This window comes from Emydura macquarii, unplaced genomic scaffold (genome assembly GCF_026122565.2).
Source record: "Emydura macquarii macquarii isolate MOO-44397 ecotype Brisbane River unplaced genomic scaffold, CSIRO-AGI_Emac_v2 contig_2676, whole genome shotgun sequence".
Lineage (NCBI taxonomy): Eukaryota > Metazoa > Chordata > Testudines > Chelidae > Emydura > Emydura macquarii.
In genome coordinates, this window is record NW_027132813.1 from 41,208,492 (window position 1) to 41,226,165 (window position 17,674).

The window sequence follows — 17,674 nt, forward strand, 5'->3', positions numbered from 1 at the left end:
GTTAGTTCATACAACTTCCAGTGTGGCAGTGTTTTCTAGTGGATCGAGAAGAACACTGAGTCTGGAGTCCTGGGTTCCAGTTGCATAGTTGACAGTAATTTACTGTGTGACTTTTGACAAATCACTTAACCTATCAGTTAACCCAGCTACACTATATTTGTGTAGTGTTTTGAAATCTTTGTACTACATACAATATGCTGTTAATAGTTTTAGCATCTGGTCTCAGATGTAGGAGCTTACCTGCTTCAAAATTTTGAGATTCTGTCTAGTGTGTGATTCCCAGGGTGGAAGTAAGATGAACTTAATATGATTCTATAGAACTCTTTGCAGAAGCTACAGCTGAAATCCTCAGGCTTCTGACTATGGTGGCACTGATGTGATGAGGCTGATAATATTTCTTCTTAGGAGTTCATGGCCACTATGACAATCATGGAGTTGTTCCACGTGGCTTTTGACTTCATGTATATAACAAGTCTACTCTCTGAACAAGTGTTTGGAATGGGATTGTAATTTATGGATGTAATGATCGTACCTTACATGTCATGGCCTAATAATTATATCCTGCAGTTTGAGTTTCAGGCACTCTTCTTTTTGTTAGGGCAAAGAGCCTGTTTTCATGGTCTGGTCAAGTAGACTGAGGAAGATGCATTCTAGCATCTTGTACTCCTGTCTGAGTCAGGAGACCTCCATTGCTCAGTAAGAGAGAGAGACAAAGAATTACATGAGTACACCTGTAGGTGTTTGTATTTATTTATGGGGTTTGAAAGATAAAAGCTGCAAATACACAGCTAAAAAAAGAGGCTGCAGTTAAACTATTTAAGTAGGGCAAGAAAAACAGCAATCATTAATGTGTATATTGTGTGGAAATAGTTATTTGAAATACGCATTGCATGCAAGATGGATCACTAAGGGGAGATTATTCTGCAGTTGGAACTTATCTCAAAAGTTGGGTGTCAGGAAAATGAAAGACCCAGCTGTACCTAAGTAAGGATTTGTCTCTAAAATTGGGTTATCATGACTTTGGTCAAAGTATTGCAGATATTTTGTATTACTTTTACCTGCTGTTGAAAAGCTTTTTTTCCTGATGTTCCGTCTTGTACAGAAGTATTGAAAAAGGCAGGTGAAGTTTGTATCAGGCCCTTAATTACCATATACTACTCCTATTTAAAGTCAAAACTTAAATAGGAGTGTTCTCCATTATAGGAGCAAAATCAAGTCCCATGAGTAAGATCTGTGGTAATCGGTGTGTTGGTCACCGATGTTTATCAGTGTTGGCTGCGTGCATGTGTCCCTGTGTAGATGCTGTCCCAGCTCTGATCAGGAAACTGAGATGGCTCTCACGATCGAATGAGTTGACACGACCACCGATTAGCTGAGAAACAAAGGCACCCAGGCCAGGTTTATTGCGTGCGGCACAATGAGAAATGACTTAGAGTATCTCTGGGTCAGTTTCGCATAGGTGGCGTTACAATGGTCTCGGCCCAACGGCGGGACTTTCCATTATCCCCTAGACCGGATGCCGGTATTCCCTCTGACACCTTCTTTTATACACTGTTACATACATTTTCGTTCTGCCCCCTTTGACGTAGGTAGTTGCCACCCTCTTGACGTAGTCTAATACCACCTTTTTCTGTTGATTGGCTGATTTGGGTAACACCACTCCATGTATCATTTCTATCCATAAAAGTGTCATTTCAGAGAGTTAGTATCCTGGTACCTCCTATACCTGCTACATATTTTAGTAATATTTTGGCAGTCTTACAATCTTGCAGTATCAGCACTTTCCTGTGCCAATTTCAGTTGACTTGAGTGACCCCTTATACTTCTGTTCACTCGGCTTTTTCCATTTAGGCCTTAGCCTGTTTTACAGGCCTTAAGCTCTCACTTCTTACTATAAGATCAAGAATCTGAAAACTTGTATATGATTTGCTGTGAAAATAGGTCTTAAATGACTGACACTACGGAACTGAAGTTTGCCACTACATACATAGGCACAAACAAATGAATAACTATTCATTGTCAAATATAAACTTGCTTGAATTAGCTGCACAGCTTTCCCCATCCTCCATATGCATGAGTGGTGAATGTCATATCATTTACTTTTACTTGTATATATTCCCCAATTTCACAGGAAGAATCCAGTTCATTTTCAGCAGTTCAGTCACCCTGGTGACAGTGATCATCAGGATGTGGAGGTTGTAAGCCAAGATAACGATGACAGGCCTGAATGTCCATATGGAACTACTTGTTACAGGTAAGAAACATGATCCAATAGAGTTGTCTGTCTGTATCTTGTAAGCAAGATATATTTTGATTGGGAGCTATGCAAGCAAGGTGATAGTATAGTGGTGAGTAGTTTTTTAAGTTAAATCTTTTGTACAGCTTATTGTTGTGGTGGTGTTTTGACAAGATTATATTTTATTGCCCTTTGTAGCGTGCCTTGATCAGTCCTATTGTATTTTTGTCACTAGTTATTTGTTGCAAAGGGCACTTCTAATAGTGGCCTGATCTAACAAGCACATTGAAAGGATAAACCTTGCATCCAGAATGGGAGTATGTCAGTGAATAAGCTTCCAAAGTTATGGAGGTTGAAGATCTATCTACCATTTATATCCATTATTTGAAAGAGAGAATGATTTATTCATTCATTACAGCTTATCTGGCAAGTGCTTTTTTTGTATGAAGTGTTACTGTAGCCATGATGGTCCCAGATATTAGAAAGATAAGGTAGGTGAGGTAACATCTTTATTGGACCAACTTCTGTTGGTGAAAGGGACAAGCTTTCAAGTTTATGGAGCTCTTTTTCAGGTCTGAAGTAAAAAAGTACACATTCTTATTGGACTAGCATTTTTAGCGTCCTGACTTCTTATTAGGGCTCTACCAAATCACAGTTCATTTTTGTCAATTTCACAGTCATAGAATTTTGAAAATAATAAATTTTTGTGGTTTCAGCTATTTTAGGAGGGTTGCAGTGTTGCCTCCCTTACTTCTGCACTGTTGCCTTCAGAGCTGGGCAGCCAGAGAGCAGCTGCTGGCTGGGCACCCAGCTCTGAAGGCAGCAGTGTCACCAGCAGCAGCACAAAATAAGCGTGGGAATACCATACCATGCCAATCTCATTTCTGCACTGCTGCAGACGAAGGTGTTGCCTTTAGCCAGAGCTTCCTGCAGCCAGGGGAGGTTCCCAGAGGTGGGTCTGACTTGGCCCTTGGAGCATCCTATGCAGGGGAAGAGGAAGTTGTCCCTCTCCAGCCTGTCCAGGTAGTTGGAGCCAGGTGCACAGTGGGAACCTCTGGGTGAGGCGCCCCCAGCCCTTCCCCTCCCTGGCTCCAGGCCCAGTACTCAGGAGTTAAAGGGGCCTTGCGCTGGCTGTGTGTCTGGGGGGTCTGACCACGGGGCTCTAGGCTGTTGCCCAATCACTCCCCCGTAAGGCTGGCCCTGCCTCCCCCCCTTTTTCCCCCAAAAGTGACAAGCCCCCATACCACGCCACCCTCATATCTGCACTGCTGCCTTCAGAGTTGGGCTCCTGGCCAGCAGCGGCAGCTCTCCAGCCACCCAGTCTATGAAAACTGGTCTCCCCTACATTAGCCATATATCATGGGGGAGACCAGATTTCATGGTCCGTGACACATTTTTCACAGCCATGAATTTGGTAGGGCTCTACTTAATACACACACTTTTTACATCTAATCTATCTCAACAAATATAAATATTCAACACTTCGATTTCTTAGAATAACAGGTGCAAAATTCAGTTCACTTTTAAAGTTATGTTTTAATAATAAGTACTGAAGTCCACTTCATGGTGTGAAAGTTCTGCGTTTTCTTTTAACATATATTTAGAATTTGGACAATTGATTGGAAAGACATCAGCAAGTTTCATTTCACTTCTCAGTATAAACATTTAGAGGTTGATCTAGCTGATAGTTGCTAGATTTACTGGGCAAAATCATGTGCCCTGAAAAGGTATCAGCATTTCTGTTGGGGTGTATTGATGCATGAACAATTTCCTTTAACATTATTGACCTCTAGACAAAAAAAAATTCCTCAAAGGTTGGCTGGAAACTGGTGACTTTAAAGTGCAGTTCTCCTTTGAAAAATGATAGAACCAACACAACTTTGAGAAAGAGCTGGACGCTGTTTTGGTTTGTGTATTAACATAATTTTTATAGTTGCTTTTCAGAGCAGAAATGTTTTAGAAGAAAAATTTATGGCATACCCCTTGGGATATAACTTACCAGCGCACCTTTGTCAGGAGCAGAATGAATACTTAATGTACTGAAGAATTATGTAGAGACCATATTTTGTGCTAAAAATAATCATTCCTTAATCTGTGTTTTAATTCTTTTTGTTTGCTTATAAAATGATAATCTGAGTAAAGGATGCAACTAGGAAAGGTCTGGGGGAAAGAGCTAACCACTTTTTAAGAACCATTATCTGTCTGTAAATTGATATTTAGAATAAGGCTAACCGAAGGAAGACCTGAGTGATGTTCTGAATGCTTTGTTCTGAGTTGGACTAGATTTTTCAAGTGGCCTGGTGCTTCAATATTTTATCACTCTATTCAGCAGATTATTTTTCTTAAGACTTTGAGCCAAATTGTGATCTCCTGTTGGATTTGAAACCAGAACTAATCAGAATATATATCCCCCAATCTAAAGGGAAATGTCATCTGAAATGAAAGAAGAAACTTAACTTAGACATTTGAATTGGATTAAAATAATCAAGAAAATATTTTTTTTTAAATTCAATTATCCAAAACAATATTTATAATAATAAAAATGATACAGTTTGATAGTAGACTAAAACATTTGTTGTTTTTACCTTGAAGTAACTGAGGCTTTTCTTAATAAAACTTTTTATATTGAGTTGAAAAACCACTGGCACTAGAGTCTCCTTTGTAAATTAGTGATCCATTACTCTTGCAGTTAGTACTTGTTCTGTTATCCTTTGGTTATATGATGTACCACAAGCTAAAGTGACAAGGGATCCAACTCCTAAATTCCTCTCTTTATTAGGAGATGTTTGTGTGGAATTTTATAAAAATAGAAGGAAACTGAAAGGACAACTCTTACTTGTAATTTCCAATGCTGTTGCCGAAGCACGCTTTCTTCTTGCCCTATCCCCAAAACAAGGTCTGTTTTTCTTTACCCCTTGAGTTGGGGTTCTTAAAGTCAATCTTAAAATGCAGAAATTGCCTCTGTTTTCCACTCTTCTTCCCATCAGAAGCCTCCACCTCAGTGGCCTCTTTTGATTGTCAAGGGCTAATACACAATTAGCCTTTTCTAAAGTTAATCATTGCAACTGCTTATTTTGACTAGAAAAGGTAGCTGATGACTGAGACCAGGTCTATACTACAGACCAATATCGGTATAACTACGTTGCTCAGGGGTGTGAAAAATCCACACCCTGGGCAGTGTAGTTGTATTAACTTAACCCACTGTGTAAACAGTGCTAAGTTGATGGTAGATCTTCTTCTGTCGACATAGCTACCATCTCTTGAGGAGGTAGATTATCTATACCAACAGGAGTAGCTCTCCTGTTTGCATAGAAGTGTCTTCACTTAAGCGCTTCAGCAGCTATAAGTGAAAACAAGCCTCAGGAACTAAGTGTGTTAACTCTGCTGAAGTCCCAGCTCAAGACACGAATTTCCCACCCCACAATCCTGGTGTGAAACTCTACTTTCTGGCCAACCCAAGAGCAATAGTTATCCCATCTAAATATTTTACCAATCTAAACTCTTTACACAAATCAATGGCAAAGGTGCTGCTGAGAGATATTAATTGGTGGTATTGTGGTGATCCTGCTTGAAATAGTAGCTACTGTCTGCCTGCCATGTAACAAATTTAACTTATTTGTAACCCTCATGCAACTGGGGACAGAAATAAAGAGATTTTATCAATAGTTCTGTGTTTGTCTGTTGTAGTGCTAATGGCGTGCTGTATTTCCTAGGTCTATAGGGGTGCTAGAAACATAGGCCTTTGGGAAATTATCACTTCCTCATACTACTGGTGTTTTGTGTCCATTTCTATTAAACCATAAAGTTGTAGTTTTAATTGTACGCATTATACTGTTATCTAAACTAAAATAAAACAATTGATGGGAAGATGTAGCAATCTGTTCATGTCCTTTTTATAGAATCTGAAAATTAATGTCTGGTTTTGATTATATACAGATGTTTTTTAGTATTTTACCATTTGAGTATAATATATTAGAATGATCAGATGTGTTCTGTAGTAATTCATTTACACTTTAAATTAGTTTAGACAAAAGCGATTTTTCAAGTTCATGCCTAAAATGATTAGTGGTTAATTCAGCTGTTAGCTAAATTTCTATTTTTTCAGACTATTGGAATGTAATTTAATTAATGTATGTTTACGAGTAGTTTAATATATATTAACCTGTTAAACAGCACAATAAGTCATAACGTGCTAATAATACCAAAAACCAATAATCTTTTCAGTTATTTTGTCATTACATTTATGACTGGATATAATCAACAGCTTTTAATAGGATTTCCAATGATTTCTCCCCACTCTCATGTTTGTAATATCTTAGATGCATACAATATTTTTCTTTCCTGTTTTTGTACTTAACCAACCAAACAAGGTTTAACAAGTGGTTATTTTAATATTTTATTTGTTTTTCTTATGGTGTACAAGTTAACTTAGCTCTGTTGAGTGGACTTTCTTGTTTATGGTATAAACACAGTTCTGGGAGTGTGGTGCTTTCCTTCTACCGTCTGTCTGGCCATATCTGCTATGCAGAATAAAAATACTGTGAAATTATGATTGAATGTTGGCTATCTGGGATTTTGTTCATTCCTAATTTATTAGCAACAAAGTAATGTACAGTTGAAGTCTAGAATTCATATATTTCCCATCAGAATATAACAATCTAAATGCCAGTCAGATTTGGTGTGGCAGTCACTGTAAAAGTTGAGGGTTGGAATATTTTTTAATTTTGTTCTGCCCCAGGTCAAGATAACATTTCATTCAGTCAGGAAAATCTATCCATTTGCTCCTTTCCCAATTACTGTACCCTCTAGGTAAGCAGTTCCCAAACTATGGGTCGTGACCCCAAGTGGGGTCGCTTCATGAGCAGATGGGGTCCCAGCAATCCCAACCATACAGAGGATTCCATTTTACAAAATGGCCTTCTCCATAGAGCATGACCTTAGATGCACCGTATGTGAGGTGATATTATGCAGTCCAGAGGATGCCATTTTGTAAAGCAAAATGGCATCCTCCTTTTGGTGGGACCTTCCATGCACAGTGTGTTTTGAGGTCACACTGCAGGGAGGACATAATTTTTAAATTGCAATTTCCATGCTCTCAGGGGTAGTGGGAAACAACACATCTGAAAATGGGAAACGCGTCATGCAGGGAAAATGTTTGGAAAGCAGTTCCTTGCCTTCCTCCTCATCAGTCTTATCTTAACCTCAGACAGGCATAATGAGAATATGGTGCTGACATCAGTTTATCCTTGACTTACATTTTTATTTTTAAGACTTCTCAAATATACAAGGCCCATGTCTTATGTAGGATGGATGTTGGAGCTAAAATGTGTGTCAGAAATGCAGAATTATGTGGCACTGCAGTTACCCCAAGCACATCATTTTCCTGTCTAATCTGGACAGTGTTGTTTCTTTTGATACTAAAATAATTTTATTTTTCATTGCCCACAAATTTCATATTTGAATGTGCCATAGGATTTTGTAAAGAAAACACACAAATGCATCTGAATCTGTTGTGAGAAAGCAGGATGTTTATCCTGCTGGATAGGGAATTGTTGGGATTTTTGACATCCAGAAAGGCGTGGTAATCTTTTGTTGCTGTGTTTTGGCAGCCAAGAGACAGCTGAGGCTTTTGGCTTTGGAAAGTGAATGCCTCTCCTTTTTCCTTCCTCCTTTTGAGCAAAGCTGTTAGGTGACTTACAATTTGGGATGATGGAGAAAGTTTAATAGTAACTAGCTGTCTGCCTCAATATCTGCTACCACATCCAGCAATGATGGAGCACATTAGTTTGATCTCCCTCCTCAAATAACTTGCAGCTAAATACTTTAAAATGTCAGCATTGTTACCCATCCTCTTAGTCTTCATCAATAATACCTGGAGTTGAATGGGGCATTTGACACATCTGAATTTGTTTCAAGGTGTCCGCAGAATCAGGCAGACCTTTCTTCTGTTTGCATTCAGTTCACATTTTGAAGGTTATTTTCACAGATACAAAGACTCCTGCCAGCACATGAATGTGTGGATGGCTCAAATAGCAGTGCTGAAAATGCTTCATCTATGCAAGTATTTATTAATAATTTAGTCAGCAGCTCCCAACTCTATCAGTTCCACAGTGGCACTGAACAGGCCTATATCCAGTGGCCTGTTTCTTTGGTCGACCCCCTTTCACACACAGCTTCAACAGACTCTTTTCCCATATAAATAGGTATTTTCCCCCCTTTTTAAGTGGGTATCTTGTTTGGGTTGAGTTTTTTTCATTTTATTCTACAGGTTTTTCTCAAAGATTCTGGAAAGCATAAATTTTTTTAATTTATAGCTTTACATTTAACTGAGTACTTCAATATAAACATGCTTTAAAAAGCGGAAGCAATACGATTACTGCAATTAATTTTGTTTAATACTTTGAGGTAATGTAAACAAGTGGATTCTTAATTATTTGTGTAGATTTGAAATTTCCAAACTTCTATGAGAAGTCAGAATTATTTGTTGTTTGCTATTTGTTATTGCTAGTTAGGAAGTACTTATCTTCATCCTTGTCTCTGAATAGTTTTCATATGTTTAATGTTCAAAGTGACTAGTAAATTAAAATCATCCAAATATCAAAGCATAATATACGGGGGAATGTTTTCTATTTTTCTGAAATGTAGCAGCTTTATAACAATCGTAATATTTCATTGTAATATTGCTGGTTGTGACTGGGCCCCCTTGTTCCTGCCTCTGCTCAAGTCCACAAACAGCTCAGAGACTTTTATGCTGGCAAAACACAGTGCAGTTTATTTATAACATTGGTTCCCACCATCCTTGTACACTGTGCATCTTTACTCCCACAGTTTTGGGGAGTCCTCAGCTCCTGAGGCAAGCAGGGAAGAGCAATCTCTCTGTCCCTCTCACTGCCTACTTCCCCTCTGCTATTGCCTTCCTGTGCCTTTTTGTATCCTCTGCATAATGGCTTGATTAGCCTTCCAGCTCTCCTCCACCCACCAGTTAGTCACAGCTCTTCTTAAAAGGTCTGATTTGTAGTGTGTAAGTGGAGCTGCAGTGATCAGAGTGCTGGCTCAGCTGTTGTTGCCCAGCACTCTGTTACTCAGATTATAAACAAAACTAATTCCATTAAAAATATATTATTGGAGCCTTAAAAACAAGTCTAGTGGGTATTGTTTCAAGCATATGCTTTGAGGAACCGGTTTTTTTTTTTTTTTCTTATTGTAGTGGTGTGTTGTAAAACCAAACAGAATACTTCCTCATCTTAAATTTTATTTTGTATGAAAAGAATATTTGCTGAGTCTTGATTATATTAGTTCATTAGATTACATTTGTATATGATCATCATAACTTCTGTAGCTTATTTATTTTTCTCTTGCAGTGAATTGCTGCTGTATTATAGAAATTTTTCCTAAGAGTATCTAATTTAGAGCATATTTAAAATTTAGACCAAGAAAATCACAGAAAATGTAGTTTTCACATTCTGGATTGGACTAATTTACAAGAAATCTGAAAGTGGCAGATTTTTGATACCTATATTAACATATCCATGTATGTATTATCCACTTTTCTCACACTTCCAGGCTTTGTTTGTTTGTACCACTTTTTTTTCTATGGATCTTGAAAAATTTTGGAAGTGAACTACTGGCTAAATAAGTGATATAAGGTCAAGGGTTTTAGTTTTGTGAAACATTTGGTCCACCTTCTATCAACAGAAGGGCTGTACAGCCTCTATCTCATTAGAAGGCGAATCAGTCTTCCCAGTGACAGGTTGGATAGGGTAATTAAGTTTCCAGTTTTATGTTTTATTAACTAAACTAAATAAAGCTAAAACATAAAATACATATGAACAAATCAGATGAAAATCCTGGGTTAATATGAAATCATCACCAAATTTATCTAATTAGTTTGATTAAATCATATCAAATAAACCAACAATTCCTTCTCAGCTGCTTTCCCAGATTATTAGTTTTATTTAGCCATCAATCCCCAGAATAATAGGACATTATCAACCTCAGTGCCAAACGATTATAAATAGATTCCAGCCAAATAGCTTATATGGGGAGGGTCGTATCCCTCCCAGACTGAAGTTTCTGCATAAAGTGTTCCTGGAGGGTCACAACTTTTGTTGAAGTCCATGGGGACAGTAATATTTGTATGTGTTGAGGCTGGTGTGCATGGGGACCTGCATATCAGTTCACATATAAGATGCTAAGTAAATACAAATAAATAAATCTGTGCAACAGTTGTACTTGGTGGTCATTTTTTTTAACTGAATGAATGTGTTTTAGTTATGCATTAAGCTTTGATATTTAATACTGTTAGCATTTTATCACTTGTACAGAAGTTACATTTCTGTTCATTCTTTTACTCACTTCACGGTAAAGGGACAAGAGATTGTTGCCTCTTACTTGTGAAGTTTAGCTTGAATAAAAATTACCTTGAAGTGAGAGAGATTAACAGTGAAAGTTAATTTCAGCCATACAATTCTTTTAGTAATTCCCTTGAAGCTCTCCCACCAGCTCTAATAAAACATCATTAAATTTAGCAGCAGGAACAATCAGTGTGTAAATATGCAGTCATGACAAGTTACAGTGGAATATGCTTTGTACCTGAAGTTCATTAAATGAAGAGACAAACATGCTTCCCCGTGGATAATGATAAATGTGTATTCCTTTGTATTCAGTAAACATTCATTAGATGAAAACTCAATGACAGTTCGTGTGCATTGTAAATATTGATTCTTAATTAGCAAAATGGTTTTGCTATTACCATATTTTATTCTTACCGTGCCAACTTAATTTTTCATTGTTTTAACCTGTAGATAAGGGCAGGAATAACTGTTTTTTTTTCTTCCTGAATTTCAAGACTGAGGATATTAGAGGTTTCAAGATCTGTGTGTTGTCTACAGCTTTTCTAAACTAACAAAACTACAATGATTTGGAAATCACACAGGGATTTTTCTAATATAAATTAAAGATATAGCTCACTTATTTTGGAAGTGTCCCTTATGAAGAAGTCATTGCCTGCCAACAGCTGAACTTTTCTGTTTTGGACAGTTTAATGAATAGCTACAGGAAGGCAGAATGATCTATAAAATGGCAGCTATTTAAGCCTACTCTTTGAAGATAATGTAGAGTCAAGGCATAATCCGTTGGGAAAAATACAGGTGACAAATATTAATTTTCAAATTCAGGCATGCAGTGTGTATTAACTAATAATGCCATAAACTTTTTTTTTCCCCCCGACACCATATTTTTCAGTGAACTCAAGTAAAGCAATTGAGGAGGCATAAACAAATTTTGTATTAGGCAGTGAAATACAGGAGAACGATGCAAATATTTGGTGCTTCACCTAGAACTGCTAATACAATCTTTGTATACAGTGATCAAGATTCACTAGTTCAACTACCTTGAATTTTATTAGTGATTACCTCTGTTTCCATGTCAATGATAATAGAGAACCTTGTATTCTGTGTGACAAATCCAGTCCCTTAGACATTGTGGATTTCATTCTCCGTGTATGTATAGATCTAGTCCTGAATATAACACATCAGAAGTCATTGACTTACTCATCTAGTATTTTGGCAACAGAGTTTTCATTCAGTTAAATTATCATTCTGTGCTTCAGACTGCCTTGAAATCTGATATTTTGGGATAGAAGTTACAAAATCACAAATAAACTGCTTCTTCTCTTAACAGGTTGTTTGGCAAGTTCAAATAAGTGCTTTTTAAAGAATAGCTAAACTTTTTTTTTTCTGTGACTAGTAAAGAAAATTAAATTAGTCAAGCAGCAGGGATTTACAAGGCAGTTTTTGTAGCAAGAATGTTTTTCATAGATTATTCTAAAGCTTCCACTAATAGCAAATGCAGTTAGGTGTCCTAAATTACAATATCACATGCCTAGCTATGTGCACTCATCATTATTGAGCAGTGGGTTTCAGTAATTGGTGGGGTTGTTTTGTTTTGTTTTTTTAAATAAACATCCTAGTGGTATACGATTGAGTCATGTTTCTTGAATTTTGTTAAAAAAATGCATGCAGTTTATCTGCCTTAGGCTTTTTCTGTGGGGAACCAATTAATGCTGGAAGCTACTTTGTCAAGCAATCATAAGAATGCCTTAAGTATATTTACAAAATAGTTGAGCCCAAGGTGAGTTAAAACACACTTTCATTTAAGAATACTTAAGCTGGAGATAAACTTAAAATTTAAAAAATTCATACAAATGAGGCTAAAACTGAATGTCCTTTGTTCATTTTTACTTGGTTCTCATGCAGGCAAAACTCACTGAAATCAGTAGCTTTGCCTGATTTAAGGACTGAATAGGAGTTTTAAAATTTGGGTTAACATGTATTTTTAACTATGGAATAAAAATTAATGTGCCAATGCAATGCAAGTGAGGAAACCTGGGCTGACAGGATGGAAGATGCATCTGACGTCCTCAAATTATAGTTGACTTTCATGGCTCCAAGATTACTTTTATAGTCAAGTGTGAATATTAATGAATGTGAACTCCCAAAATACTTTCTGTACCCTTGTACAGGATATCTGTATCTGTTAATACAAGATTTGAAGCAGCCACAAAGAACTAAGAATTCTCATCTCACTAATGTCACTTTGTAATGTATTCTTGAGGAGTGTTAACTGAACATTCATATCAAAATAACTTGCTGTGACTTAAATGAGGATGCCAGAAAGGCTGGATCATTTGTCCAGTAAGAATTGAATTGAAAGCACAATCTCATTTCATCATAGCCACTGGTGCGACAATTGTAATAGCTTTTGGCATATACTATCTTGTATTTGATTTGAACTGGGTATCATACATAGTGATGAGAGGCATTGCCTCTATTACCAGTCTCTGAGCCATGAAGTTTTCACAATAGCACCGTTGCCTTCATTGACTCTGTTATGAGTGGGGCCATGGATCTGTGTGTGTAACTGAAGTAGAGAAATAAAACTTCCTTTCATCCTAGAAGTTGTTCTTGTTGCCGGGAGGAGGTATATTTCTGGGGACGCTTACATTACCATTGCTCATGTATCTGAATAAAGTCTCCAGGTATTAATACAGCCGCTACTCACAAGACCTAAATTCACACTTTAAAAAATCCTGAATTAAATACATATTGAAGAGTTACACTAATTGCAAACTACACAAATGCTAAAACTTCTAAACACAGGTAAATCTCAAATATCTGGCTTGGATGACAGACATCCGAAATTCAGAAAACTATATATTGTCCTGAAAAATACTCTGTAGTATTGGAACACTGTTTAACTGTATAGTAAAATGGAAAACATTAAATGTACCTGGAAATAGTCTGTTTTTCTGTCTTCTGAGAAATACAGTGATACTGTCAGTCTCTGATACTAAACTATAGAACAAAGCACAATACAGATAATTTGGCAGGATACACTCTTCAATATGACACAAATGAGACTTTGATGTTTAAAAGCAACTTTTTATTGTAAAATTGGACTGATGCATGTTTCTGCAAATCATTGTGTGATTGAAAGCACATCTAAGTGAACATAGCTTAACTTAAATTTCCCTTCATATGCTTCTAAAATGTAGTGTGAAGTTCTGAAATATTAAACTGTATAAGCTGCTTCACTATGGACGCTTGTAAAAACATTGTTAAAAAGAAACTGAAACTAGTACTGTATATTAAGACAATTAGCTTGCTAACTGTTCCAACAGAAAGTTAGTCTTTCTGAAATAACGGAAGTAAGATTAAATAGGTCCTGGCTATCAAAAAAAGGCTAGGAGGGAAAAAAAAGATGGAAAGCAGTAAGATAATCTATCCAATAACAACAATAAAACCATGTCTTGTGCGGAATGTTACTTTTATATTAGTTAGCTGTTACACATTAGAACTGCAACTTTGAGCAGAAAATAAGAAAAGCAAAAGGAAAGGGGCAGACACCAACAAATGGGAGGGGGGGAAAAAGCCCTCATTGTTGGAGTTTTGTGCCTTATATCTCTGTCATCCATTGGTTACCACTGGTTTGCTGTTTAAGGTTCATTCCTGCAAGGTGTGCAAGTTACTCTAACTCTGATCCAGCAAAGTACATAAACATGATTGGTCCCATTGACTTCAAGAACTGTATTGCTGGTGATTAGGAAAAACAAACTAACAAAACCTATCTTGAGTGCTAGCTTGACTGAGTCCAGGCTGACTTCTTGGGGCAGGTAACTGAGGGGAGGAAATATTTTCTTTTCCTTATAAATGGAGCATATTTACATAGAAATCTGTGACAGATGATAAACACAAACCCCCACGATTGTGTTTTTAGAGTCCGTGTCCAGAGTACAAATCCACTTCATGGGGGATTTTTTTTTCCGGTGTGTGGACTTCCTGCAGAATATTCAGCACATGAGCACTGGTCTACAATGGCATTTGAAGTTGAATCTTCTTTGAATTATATGAAACTTAAATGTAATTAAAATATAAAATGATTAACTTATTTTAAAAAAAATGGTGCATATTCCCAGCTAAAGTCAGAAATGTATAATTTTATATGGCTCACTTTAACCTTTTAAAAATATATTTCCTGCACAGTTTGTAGGGCATGTGCATGAGTTGGGCGTTAGAACTCATGTTAAGAGTCTAGGAAATGCATAACAAATGATATATTTTAATAAATCAACATAGACCTAGTCTGCTGTTGAAAATGGTGAATAAACTGTGCCGAACAAATGAGGCATGTAGGAGAAGGATCGTGCCATGATTTGGGACACTAACCCAAGACATGGGAGACGTGGGTTCAGTTTCCTGCTCTGTCACAGACTTCCTGTGTGATCTTGGGCAAGTCACCAAGTCTTTCTGTGCCTCAGCTCTCCATCTGTAAAATGGAGGTGATAGTATTTCCTACTTAAAGATTGAGGCACAGTAAGCGGAGGGGGTCTATAAGTGCCATAGATAAATATATATGAGTGGCGATTCTAAAGAGCTAAAGTCCGTTACGTTGCTTTCTTTAAAAGAAAAGGGTTTCTTTCTTCTTTCTTTGTTTCTTTTTACTATTATATTGAGAAAGCTGCAGATAAGTGATTGAAACTACATAGTGATGGATTTACATTTCATTCACATCCTCTAAAGTTTGGTGACTGACTACTGCCATTATGGAGTGAATAATTCTTGAATGAGGAAATGTGGAATGTGAGGGAAGGAAATTATTTTATTGTAATGCTTTTCATTCTTTGCAGGAAGAATCCACAGCACAAGCTTGAATACAAGCACACTGCACCTCCAGGTAAACAATCTCGTTCAGAACTTTTAAAAATAAAAACAGTGATACACATTTAAAAGGGGATATGAAATGGTTTCTGCTTTAGTTAAGCTTTACTCATTTGTATTTGTAACTTACTGTACAGTTCTGCAGTGTTGCCGTTCCGACTGCTTCAATTCCTTCGCTGCAGTTGTCCACAGTAAAAATTGTTGTTGTTCTACTTCACTTAAGATTTATTTCACAGTTAATTATTTTAGATATCTTTTGATCAGAATAACGTCACTAGGTGGTTCATACACTAACAGTGTGACATGTATATGCATACTAAACATACTAAAACGCCAAGAAGTAATAGATATTTGAATCAATTGGTGACTTTTACTCCAAACGCTCAATGGAACAAAAATTCCATAATCTGAGAGACTGATTTTTTAAGATAGGGCAATTCCAATAAAAGGAAACAAATGATGTACCATGCTATTGACTTTACCACAGTATTTACTACTAATTAAAATGTGTATTTATAACAAAGAGTTCAGTAATGTTACCATATAGCCAGCAATATTATATTGCAGTTGTATTTGCTTAGGAGTTCAGATCCTCTTGATTTTTATTTTTGTTTCTGGCAGATCTGAGGAAAGTAGTAGGATGAAAGTGGTATGAAAGTGTAGAATATAGTGCTTGTGATGTTTATTTTTAAAGGTTTGTCTGTTTTCTAGACCAGTGGTTCTCTGCCCCTGAGATACCAAGTGGTTACATATTTTCTGGAGGGTGATTTGGACAGAATAATCAGGATGGAATATAAGCTTTCATTTAAAACCTGTTTTTCTAGTATTTCAGGTTGAAGTAATTAGATTTATTGAACATTTAGCATGGGGAAATATTGTAGTTGATGAAATTTTTCTCTAAGAATGTTATCAAATTTACTTTTTGATATATATATTTTTTTTCGTTCAGTAGGCTTATTCAAGAAAAAATACAAATTCATCCATCAACCACACAAATAATACAAGATTTTTAATTAAATACAAATATTCAAATGTAATGCCACTCTGTTCAGAGTTTTCCAAGAGTTAGGGATCACCGCAACGTTATTTGTGCAGGAGAAATTGCAGTTATTTCAATAGCCCAAACCTGGGCTTGAAGAATAGTTTTGTGTAACTCAAAAGCTTGTCTTTCACCAACAGAAGGTGGTCCAGTAAAAGATATCATCTCACCGACTGTTGTCTGTTGTTTCAGTAATACAATCATCTAAAAAAGTAATGCAAATACACAAGTTTATTTAACTTTTTAAAATGTGACTTCAGCTACTATGTGTCCCTGAAAGATAAACTGTAAACCAGAGTACCCCCAGAGTTGGAGCTCTGGGAAGGAGTATACTTAAACAACTGGAGAATTGTGGGGAGCTGGCACTAGTCTTGGAGTCTAGGCAGTTGGATCGCAGGGTCTCAGCTCTCAGAAGGGGGTATTAGACAGTGGATCTGTATCCTAAGGGTGTGCCCAGAAACCCCCAGCCAGAGGCAGTGCCTAACCTCTGCTCAAACTCTGGAAGCTTAAAGCTCACAGAGCCAAGTGAAGTGGGACCCAAACACAGCAGCCTGGTGAGCTCTACCAGGGCTGTGGAAAATCATATATATGCTTTGCTGGCACAGAAAATGTATGGGCTCAAACATGGAAAAGGTGTTCATGAGAGGGTTACTGTATAGGGAAGTGGTCAGTAATCAGAAAAAGACCTGTCATCTCATAAATACATTGAACACAGCAGTTACTTTAAAATATGGGCGTGTACTCTTTATTTTTGCAGTCTCAGTGATTGACACGTCACAGACTTCTGCTAGATTATAGTTTCCCTGGTAATCGCTTTTTTTTTTTTTTTTTTTTTTATATTTAGAAATTTAAATAAGAAGAACCAGACAGAAAACTACTAAGAGAGGTTAGAATGTTCTAATTTTCTAAATGGACCTAAGTTACTGTTGTGACTTTTTTTTTTTTTTCTTCTTTTTAGTCGTCCACATGAAAGACAATTCAGGTTAAATGTATTGGATTCAGTTAGAGGTTGTGTAATACTGGAGTGCTCTACCATAAACACTACTTGCTGGGTCTCTAGTTGGCAAGAGTGAATTATTTTCTTTCAATGAATAACCCACTTTATACTGCATAGGAAAGTCCTTAAGTTGGGTGTTCTATGCAAATGTGGTTCAGATAAGCAGACCTAGCTTTACTCCAGAA

General features: G+C 36.9%; 1 protein-coding gene across 2 annotated transcripts in view; it reads left to right on the forward strand.

Moving 5' to 3' along the window:
* APLF (aprataxin and PNKP like factor) overlaps window positions 1-17,060 on the forward strand; it is an 81,813-nt gene extending 64,753 nt beyond the window's left edge. The window contains exons 8-10 of one of the 2 annotated variants that reach the window (XM_067565277.1): window positions 2,132-2,254; window positions 15,423-15,469; window positions 16,633-16,849. In XM_067565277.1, the coding sequence (XP_067421378.1) occupies window positions 2,132-2,254; window positions 15,423-15,469; window positions 16,633-16,700 (238 nt within the window). In that variant the 3' untranslated portion in view covers window positions 16,701-16,849. Of the gene's footprint in view, window positions 1-2,131; window positions 2,255-15,422; window positions 15,470-16,632 lie in introns of both variants that reach the window. The other variant, XM_067565278.1, reaches the window with a different exon arrangement.
* The last annotated feature ends 614 nt before the right edge of the window (window positions 17,061-17,674 follow it).